The following is a 9,785-nucleotide window of genomic DNA, read 5'->3' as shown; positions in this document are numbered from 1 at the left end:
GGATGCCGAGAACCTGAAGCCCATCGTCATCGACGGCAGCAACGTGGCCATGAGGTGCGTGGGGGGCGCCTGGGGGGGCGCTGGGGGGGCCCGGGCAGGCGGTGGCTTTGCGTGGCCTCCAGCGCGGAGGGCTCGGGCTCTGACAAGCGCCGGGGGGTTCTCGCTGCGAGCAGCCAGGGCGGCGTGCCCGGGTAAGTGGCTGGTAATATTTTCCAAGGCGCCTCAGCGGCGTGCATGGCTCCCGCGAGGATGAGCATCGCGTCCGCAGGCGCGGTCTGCCTCGACGGCCCCTCCTGCCCGTGGTCTCTGCCAGCCCGTGGCCAGTGGTCACAGGGCTCTGACGAGAGCGGGCGTGATTGGGAAATAAAGAAATTTCCGTCTGTTTTCTGGCTTAGGAGGAGGATAACTGAAGATACGTTCTCCTCTTACCTAATGGCTTTATGTAAGTTTCTGCAGCAGGAAGTTGCTCAATAAATAATTACGGGTTTAATTAGAGAAGACTCGGTAACATGGAGCTGTCTCCTGCGTTGGAGACCAGTCTCTAAATCGTGACTCCTGTATTTTGGCTGAATTCCCGTGCAGTGCAGAGAGTGGACGCCAAAGGGGCACCAAGGCAGGGCGGCAGCCCTCGGCAGCTCAGGTGTTCGGTGCCCGTGGCGCAGGTCCTGTCAGGTGCTGCAGCCAGAGGCAGCCTGCAAAGCCCCGTGGGTTGGAGCAGTAACTTGGGAGTGTGCCCCCGATGGTGAGCGCTGCCTGCCCCAGCCCCTGGTGCTGTGCTCCCCACCTCCTCGCAGGGGGTCTGGGCTCCATTCAGTTAATGCACCAGGCTTCTGAATTGGCTCTGTCGTTCAAAAGTTGCCTCCTTCGCCCTGCTTTGGCTTAATAGAGCTTGTAACGTGTGTTTGGGTACGCAGACCTTGTTAGGAAGACCCCCAAGAGCCAAGGGGGTGCACACAGAGCTGCTGCATGCGTTGCTGCAGGCTTTGCCTAAGGTGAAAGTGCTGAGTGGAGATGTGTCTGCAGGTGTGGCTTTCTCCAAGCTGTGGTTGATGGTTCTGAGAAAAGGTGGGGTGCAGTCTGCTGTGTGACTGAGGATCAGAGCCTGCGAGTCCCAGGGCAAATAAGGAATTCTGATGGCAATGGAGCAGGGCTGGAGAGTGAAGGATGTGACCTGGGCGTCTGCGGGAGCGCGCGGTCCTGTTGCTGCTGCTCTCCAGCAGCTGCGCAGTCACTTGGGGAAAGCGGCCTGTCGTGAGACGTGTGGTTCTGGCAGTGAAGTTTGCCTTAGATAAACTTAAGCTGAGGCTTAAACCACAGAGTTGGTTGTGTTTCTTGAGTGAGGGGCCTCTTATCCGTGAAAATTATCCCCAAAAGCACAGGAGAGATCACAGCAAATGTGGCTGGGGGCAGGCCGGGTGGTATAGCGCTGCCGATAGGACAGGGTTTGACATGAGAAAAGCAGTCTGGCTTTTTTAAGCAATTCGCTAGAAGGGGAATTCCATTCTGAAACTTCCTGTATTGATGGTGTGATGTTCCCTGCTGATTCATTTGCAGTGTGTACAGCGGCCTCCCTGAACAGCTCTTGACAAACATATGCAAATCATAGTGGAAATTAGCTTTTACTTCCTTCTAAGGGAATTTTTTCTTGGCTTCTACCAAATCAGATCAGCCCAATTAGCTGCTTTCTGTAGATTTGAGATTGGCAGCAGGGACTCAAAAAAAAAAAAAAAAAATCTCTGCTTTCCTCCTTTCTCTCTGAAGGCCTCTGGTAACCTGTGCCTGGCTACCGACAGCAAAACCAGTCCGACACTGGAGAAGGTTTTTGGAGCATCTTTCTTCTGATGGTTGATGTCAGCCTTCCTGTAGTTTGGGGTTCTTCATGAAGATGTGTTGGGTGTCTCTTTAGGTGTTGGGTTTGGTGTTAGAGGTATAGTTCCTACACAACAATTACTATGGTCCGACTCTTCAGTTTCCTTAGTAGCTTCAGAGAAGGGTGAGGGCAGGAGGAGAAAGTTTCCTTCTCGTGGTATGGTTGTACTACAGCAATAGTACTTCTCAGCAGTGCCTCTGCTGGGCTGGAAGCTCTTGAGTAATGGCTGTGTGGAGGAGGTCACTAGTGTGCCAGGAGGTGGTGGGAGTTGAAATGTCACTCAGGTGTGGATGGGGTGAGCAAGACCTGGGGTAGGGGTAGTGCCCAGGTGGGGAAAATCTTACTGAACTGTGTGAGCAGTTACCTGCAGCATGGTGCATCTTACCAGGGTGTCATCCTGACCGCAGGCTGTTGGATCCCCAGCGTGACGAGTTGGGCTGTAACACAGGAATGTTGAAAGTTTGCCAGAACTATTATCAACAGAGGAGCTGATTACACTGTAAATACTGGCACTCGTAAAACAGGAGTGGTAGTTTCCTCTCAGAAGTTTGGGAAACTTATTGATATGACCGAATGAATAATTAAGAATCAGCTTTTCGTGTTGGTACGTAGCTTCTGATGCTGTTGTCAAACTTTGTTTTCAAACTGCCAAGTGCTGTTAAGACGTTTGGCACCGATCCTGTAGACGACAGGAGCTGTTGCTGGTTTGTGCAAACAGTGCATTTGTAGCTGACTTTTTGGACCATCGTATAATGAAGAAGCATCTTGGCTCAGTGGCTATGTCCTTGAGCGCATAAAACGTCTTGTTTTCCTTAACTTTACAAGCAAAACACCTCGTGAGGGTACGGCTTGCACTGGCAGAGGTTAGCCACTGGTGCTGGCTGGGAGAATAGGACAAAGGGTGCTCAAGATCACATTGTACTCGGGCAGGGCTAAAAATAAAGATCTAGAGTCCAGAGTTGAAGCGAAGGCTGGGTTTCGGAGCAGCAGCAGCAGTTACGGCTGCTTTCTCCCTCCTGCTGAGGATTTGGGTATTTATTGCTGTACTGAGGTGCTAAAAGCAACGTGGATTCTGTGAAGATCTTGGCGCTGCTGTGTACGTGAGATGAGCAAGGAGCGCTGATCGTGCTGCTCTAACGCCCCGTCATTCACTAAGGGCTGTCTGACCTGCGGGAGCCGTTGGCTTAGCGTGTTGCCTGGCCAGCCTGTGCATAACCCGAACATTGAAATTCTCGCTTTTTCTTCTTCTGTGCAGCCATGGAAATAAAGAAGTGTTCTCCTGCCGAGGTATCCTTCTGGCTGTCCAGTGGTTTTGGGACAGGGGACACAAGGATATTACAGTCTTTGTGCCATCGTGGAGGAAGGAGCAGCCACGGCCAGATGTGCTTATAACAGGTGTGGAAATATGAAAACTGAAAGTAGCTCTTCGGGCTCCCTGCTCTGTCACTTAATGAGCTTGCAAAGGTCTGGCTGGTTAGTAATTAACTTATGAATGGGAGGTTGAAGTAGTAGGAGATCCAGTAAGCTGAGCTGACCAGTGAGAATTAGTCATTAACTTCTCCCTAAGCAAGTTCTTGCCTGGGTCAGCTAAAATAATTCGGAGAACAAAGAATGTAATGCTACTCCGCTTCCGAGCTTCTTGTCTCTTAACTACCTGCACTTTTTTCCTCTGAGGCACGTCTTCATGCTATGTGCTTAACTGTAACGTATCTGATGCCATAGACCATACAGAATTTCTGCGTGCTAAAAGTTAAAGCTTGATGGGAGTTTAGTCCGAATCATTCAAATTGAGGGGAGTTTGGTCTGAACTTGCAAGCAGCTGAGACGTCCAAGTGACGCTGCTCAGAAATCTCTGCCTGTAGCATGGCACTACGAAAGCCTGCCAGTCTTAAACGCAAATCGTGCTCTGATGCATGCAAAGGATTACGTGGACGGGACTTGCTGTGTTACAGCAGCCTCTGTGGAGGGCTCAGAGTGCTCCCGGGTGCCGTGCAGAGACTGTGGCTAGGAATCCACCTCTGACAGCCGCCTGATGGGTGGCGTAAGATGAGAGATGAGAATACAGGCTGGGTTGTGGAGAGGTGAAATGACTTTACATTAATTTTGTCATTTATTTATAATGTTACTTTATTTGTGCAAAGGCCTCTGGGCTGTGTAAGCGTGTTCACAGTTGTGTTTGTTCCAGACCAGTACATTCTCCGTGACCTTGAAAAGAAGAAAATTCTGGTCTTCACTCCTTCCAGGCGGGTTGGAGGCAAGCGTGTTGTCTGTTATGACGATCGATTCATTGTGAAACTGGCACACGAGTCTGATGGCATTGTGGTTTCCAATGATACTTATCGGGACCTGCAGAACGAGCGTCCCGAGTGGAAGAAGTTCATTGAGGAGCGTCTGCTGATGTATTCCTTTGTTAACGACAAGTACGTTCCCATTCTTCCTTTGCTTTTAATCATAGAATCATAGAATGTTTTGGGCTGGAAGGGGCCCCTCGAGGTCACCCAGCCCAACCCCCCTGCAGGAGCAGGGACACCTTGAACCAGATCGGGTTGCTCACAGCCCCGGCCAACCTGGCCTGGAATGTTCCCAGGGATGGGGCCTCCACCCCCTCTCTGGGCAACCCCTGCCAGGGTTTCACCACCCTCACTGGAAAGAATTTCTTCCTTAGATCCAGTCTAAACCTCCCCTGCTTCAGTTTAAAGCCATCCCCCCTTGTCCTATCCCAGCTGGCCCTACTAAAAAGCTTGTCCCCCCCTTTCCTCTGGGCCCCCTTTAAGCCCTGCCCGGCCGCACTCAGCTCTGCCCGCAGCCTTCTCTTCTCCAGGCTGAACACCCCCAACTCTCCCAGCCTGGCCTCAGAGCAGAGGGGCTCCGGCCCTCGGAGCATTGGAAAAAAAAAAAAAAAAATCCATGTGAGCATGTTGTCTTGTTTTCATGAAGCAATGGCAAATGATGCATGAAAAGATCAAAATGCTGGTACAGAATGGAAAAAAAAAAAAAACCTGCAGAGATACTTTTTGGTAGAAGGAAGTATGATGGGAAGAACTGTGGTGAGGTACAAAGGCATAAGGAATTGGAACCTCCCTTAATGGCTGTTTGTGGTTTGGAGCTAGGAGTTCTGCCGTAGTGGAGTTCCTAGGAGAGCTCCAGGACTCAACTTCCTCGCAAGACAGGACCATCATGAGCAGGCCCAGCAGCAAGTACTAATTCTGGCCAGCACCAGAGCACAAAACCTCCTCTGTGCCCAAAGTGAAGCCCTTCATGCCGGCCTTTACTAGGTGATGGGAGAGTTGTCATTGCAGTGAAATGGGAAAGCTTTTTAGGGCTCAGGTAGCTTTAACCTTCAATGAAGTGGGAGACTTCTAGAAGAAATTAAACCCTGACCCAAGAAAGTGAACAGCTCCTGACTGAGATTTATTTTTCTTTAGATTTATGCCTCCAGATGATCCCTTGGGACGACATGGCCCCAGCTTGGATAACTTTCTCAGAAAGAAACCCGTGGTGCCAGAACACAAGAAACAACAGTGCCCTTACGGTAAGACTTGCCTTCGAAACATGAAGACTGAGGTGTCTGCGCGAGTGTAATTCATGCATTTAGTAAAATTCAGGTGGTCACTCCACGCTCATTCCATGCTCTGCCTCTCCTTGCAGGAAAGAAATGCACTTACGGAATTAAGTGTAAATTCTACCACCCTGAAAGGATCAATCAGCCCCAGCGCTCATTAGCTGATGAACTCCGGGCCAATGCAAGGTTGTCTCCTACCAGAAGTACCAATGCCAAGGAGGAGAAAAAGGGCAAAAGAGGTTCCCAGGCAGAGCTCTTGTGCTCTGTGCACACAGAGGGTGATAAAAGCTCTTTGCAGAAGGTCTCTGCAGAGAGGAAGAGCTTGACCCACAAAGCAAAGCCCGGTGATCTTCCGCTTCAGGTCAAAGGCTGTGTGTCAGGCAGTGTCCCTCCTAACAGTGGGAGCCACAGGTCCTCTGACAGGTACCAGCAGCCTCATATGGACTCTCTGTCTTATATCTCTCAGGAGCATCTCGACTCGGGCATTGGGTCTTTGGAGAACCAACTGTCTGACATGTGGCCTTACAGAGCTACCAGTCACTGTGATCATTCCCACGCTGATCAGGTGGCAGTCTGCACCTGCGGTAGGCAGAGACCTGTCTACCCACATTCTCCCAGCTTAGAGCAAAATGGTCTGGTCTCTTACAAGCATGGTTCCCATAAATCTTCTTCCTCTGGTGCTAGCTTCTTGCAGTACAGCCCTGAGATGTCTCACTCAGGACCACCTCACTCTTTCTCAGGCTATGGAGTAGCTGTACACCCAGCTAATGCTGGGCAGTACAGTCTGCCCAGTGAGTATAATGCCCCTCCGCACCATTCTCGCGAGTACTGGTCTGAACCATACCAGATGCCACCTCCTCAAGTGAGATCTACCAGCGTGCGAGATCCTCGCTCCGTACAGAGGGCCCCGGGGCCAGCGTACGGGGACTCCTGCCAGTGGGCTGTCTCTGACCAGTTTGCAGAGGAGCGGGCCAATGTGCACGTCAAGCTGTGTGGCATATTCCACCCCCATTTAGTTGATGCTGTGATGAGCCGTTTCCCTCGGCTGCTGGATCCCCAAAGGCTAGCTGCAGAGATACTAACGTACAAGTCTCAGAACCCGGGTATATGAGGCAGGTGCCGAGGGCAGCCAGGCACGTGAAAAGCTCGTGTTTGCACTCTGTAGCTGCCACAGACGCCTTCTGAGGGCTCCTCCTTACTCCTTGGAAGTACCGGGCTCCAGTTGGAGGCCGGATACCAGATGTGGTATGCTCGCAGAAAATTCTGGTCCAGACATGACAGCGTGCCCCTTAGAGAGGCAGCCTAGGGCCCCATCTGCCCCAGAGAATGGCGAAGAGGCTCTGGGTGCTGAACAGAAGAGGTGGCACCTTCAGAGCAGGACTTTTCCTCTGGGGTTGCATGGGGAGTCAGGCACACCCTAAATTCCTGCAGTTGTTCAGAATGGGATGTGACCTTACTCCTCCCATCAGCTTCAGTTTTGAGATGGCTTAGTGTGTTACCAGGCACGGGGAGGGAGGACTGGGGACCATGTGGAAGATAAGGGGGTACTGCTGCCTTTGCGGTGGTGTGAGGCTTGTTTGTGAAGGCTGAATTGCATTGTCAGGACTGTTCTTAGCTCTTACTAAGCCTCTTTACTAAATCCTACCATGTGGAAAACGTTGGGTTATAAATCTCGTGTGAAGCTCGGTTTAGCTGGCTTTAATTTGGTTTTATTGGTGCACTTCTTCAATGATGCTTTCCATAGCCATCCCGCTCACGCTTACCTTCCTGAGACAAGGTAATTCTCCGATATGTACCACAAGTGCTTAGCCCGCTGCTCGGCTCCCAGAAATAAGAGGAGCTGGGAATGCAATCCTGTCTCAGGATGAGAGGCCTGACGCTGCTCCAAAGCTACATGCGAGTTGTGTGTTTGGCATTTGCTGACAAATGCAGTTGTCAGAACACGTGGGTGACTGCGCTGTTGATGCTGCTCTGAACCATTAACCCTGGCTGGTACCCTGGCTGGGGCCATCTCTGTACCATACTGACGAGGAGGATTTACGACGTTGTGCCTTTTGTCTTCAGCCAGCAATAGTTCTGCCTGTGCAGAGGAACGGCTGTAGCCGTGCCTGGACTGCTGCCAGTGCTGTTACTGACCAGTCCTTCAAATCTTTCTCTGTAAAGCTGTTGCTTCATCTTCCTTCCTACTAACGTTTCCCTGGCCCCTCCAGCTTCATCAAACTCACAGCAGCATCCAAAAATATAGACTAAGGCTTACTTGGTAAGACCGTTCCCCCTTGTTCCCTCTTGCTCTGAAAGATGTTTTTTACTGTAGATACTGTAACAGATTTTAAATATGCAAACCCAATTGCTGTAGTAATTGGTTCTGGTCCTGGGATTTCATCGTGCTTAGAATGCAGAGATGGTTCTTGCACGTGCGGGCCAGAAGCAGTTGATTTGTTGATACACATTGTATCTGTGGTTTTTGTTATGTTTTTTAAATACGTCCATCTTGTGGTTAAACCAAGGTTGTGGAGTGGAAAATGATGAAGGGGAGAGTGGAACACAGCTCCTCCCGAGAGCCCTCCTGGGGAGCGGGTCGGGCTGTCGCTGTTCTTCCCTCGGCCTGTCCGAGCGTGACCTACCCAGACTGGCACCATGTGCCACGCGAACCACAGGGACACAGACACCTGTATGCCCGGTGAATTACGATACATTACAGATTAGTAATGTTTCATGTTAGTAAGCAAAATGCTTCTTAATTTTAAGTAACCTGATACTTTGCATATTTGTAAATTACAGGAAAAATGGTTTTTAACGTTATTGTCCAGCAGCTCGCAGCTTGCTGCTGGTTTTAATTAGTACTGTTCTCGACTCAGCCATTGTGTTACGTGGCGCGGTGGGTTTTGTTTTCCGGGTGGAATGCTGATAGATGCTTCTCCTCTTGCAATCAGAAGATTTAACACTTTATACTCACAAGCTGACATTTATTGAACTTTCTGTACCATTATATCATTTATGTATGATGGAGACAGCCGTGTAAAAGCCATGGCAAAGTAAGAACCTGTGTTATATAAATAAAAACTGCTGAGTTGAATTATTTGGTCTCTGGTGGCTTTTTGGAAGATCATTCAACATTCTGGCTGCCTTTCTGGGAAAGTCAGAGGAATTATCCTTGCTCCCTGGGGTTCCTGGGACAGCCCTGATCTCCGTATGCAGCGTAGTGGCACATCGGTCTGATGGCTGGGTATTGGCAGGCTTGATAACAGATGCAGTGTGACAAAAAAAAAGAATCAAATGGCTCCAAATTGCTGTAGGGGACGATGGTGTGCCCAGCGCTCACTGTTCGTTCAGCATCACCCAGGCTGGCTCACCGCCACGGGGATGTGCTGGCAGAAGGGCTGCAAGGGGGCTCGAACTGCAGTGGTGGTGGGTGTCTCGGGTGCTAAAGATCAGTCTGCTCCCAACTATTCCCGACTGAACGGGGTGGGCCGTGCTTCTGTCCTAACGGATGGTTCCATGGTGCGGTCTGGAAATGAACGCACACTTTATCCAGTTATGTAGCACATCTGTGCCAGATGTTGAACATGGGAATACACCAAAGGTAACATCTCAAGACTTTGCTCTAAAGCTTTGTCATGAACTGGAAAGAAAGGTCGTGAATATCGTTGGTCACCGTTCTGTATAAGCGCCTTCCCCTCCCGCCTGCTCTTCCGCAGCACAGCGTGTTCTTATCTGACTTGTTAAATAACTTTATGGTCTTTATTCAGATTTGTGCTCTTAATTTAATACAGAGCAGTGGCTGTTTGTGGTTAATCAAAAACAAGGCAGGCAGGTGCTCTGGAAATAGTGCTCTGCTTCACAAACCAACCAGCCTGTGGGCCAGGAGCCCTCCGAGGGCGTCACCGGGAGCGACAGCAAGCCTGCCTGGCTCTGTGCGCCTGTGGTGGCTGGGCTCTTGCGGGGGGACTAAGTGACGTGTCGGAGATTTGGTCAGACCTGTTAGCCAGGTGAAGGCTTTCCTGCTGTGTGCAGGGGGGTCTGTCGTTGAAAAATGCTGCAGGATTTTCAGGCTGGTCTTCCAGTAAAATACCCTAATACGTAGTTTTAGTTTTGCAGGATGGTAGGTGCGGTGGGAATGTTTATTTCTATCAAAGCTGGACTGATGCAGCTAAAGGAATCTGCACAGATGTTCATCACCACAGCCAGGAAGGGAAGAGCTGGTGGGGGCTTAGTGATGATAACTCTTCTATCGCAGTGACAGTCCTGGCGGCGTACAGAGCGGTTTGGGAGGGTCGGTCCCTAACACAAACCTGGTCAAAATTATTCCCGCATACTGCCGCTGTGCATGCTGCCAGGCCCCTGGAAAACCCT

The 9,785-nt window shown here is 50.5% G+C and overlaps 1 protein-coding gene across 1 annotated transcript in view; it reads left to right on the top strand.

The window, feature by feature from the left end:
* The window catches only part of ZC3H12A (zinc finger CCCH-type containing 12A), an 80,019-nt gene extending 71,526 nt beyond the window's left edge, over positions 1-8,493 (top strand). Inside the window, exons 2-6 of the mRNA XM_035895509.1 lie at positions 11-54; positions 3,126-3,265; positions 4,056-4,290; positions 5,296-5,402; positions 5,519-8,493. Of these exons, the coding sequence (XP_035751402.1) occupies positions 11-54; positions 3,126-3,265; positions 4,056-4,290; positions 5,296-5,402; positions 5,519-6,543 (1,551 nt within the window). The 3' untranslated portion in view covers positions 6,544-8,493. The remainder of the gene's footprint in view (positions 1-10; positions 55-3,125; positions 3,266-4,055; positions 4,291-5,295; positions 5,403-5,518) is intronic.
* The last annotated feature ends 1,292 nt before the right edge of the window (positions 8,494-9,785 follow it).

This window comes from Egretta garzetta, unplaced genomic scaffold, assembly GCF_000687185.1.
Source record: "Egretta garzetta isolate BGI_Z169 unplaced genomic scaffold, ASM68718v1 scaffold66, whole genome shotgun sequence".
NCBI classification, from domain to species: domain Eukaryota; kingdom Metazoa; phylum Chordata; class Aves; order Pelecaniformes; family Ardeidae; genus Egretta; species Egretta garzetta.
The sequence above is the reverse complement of the archived record's forward strand: the minus strand, read 5'-3'. Positions and strand labels throughout refer to the sequence as shown.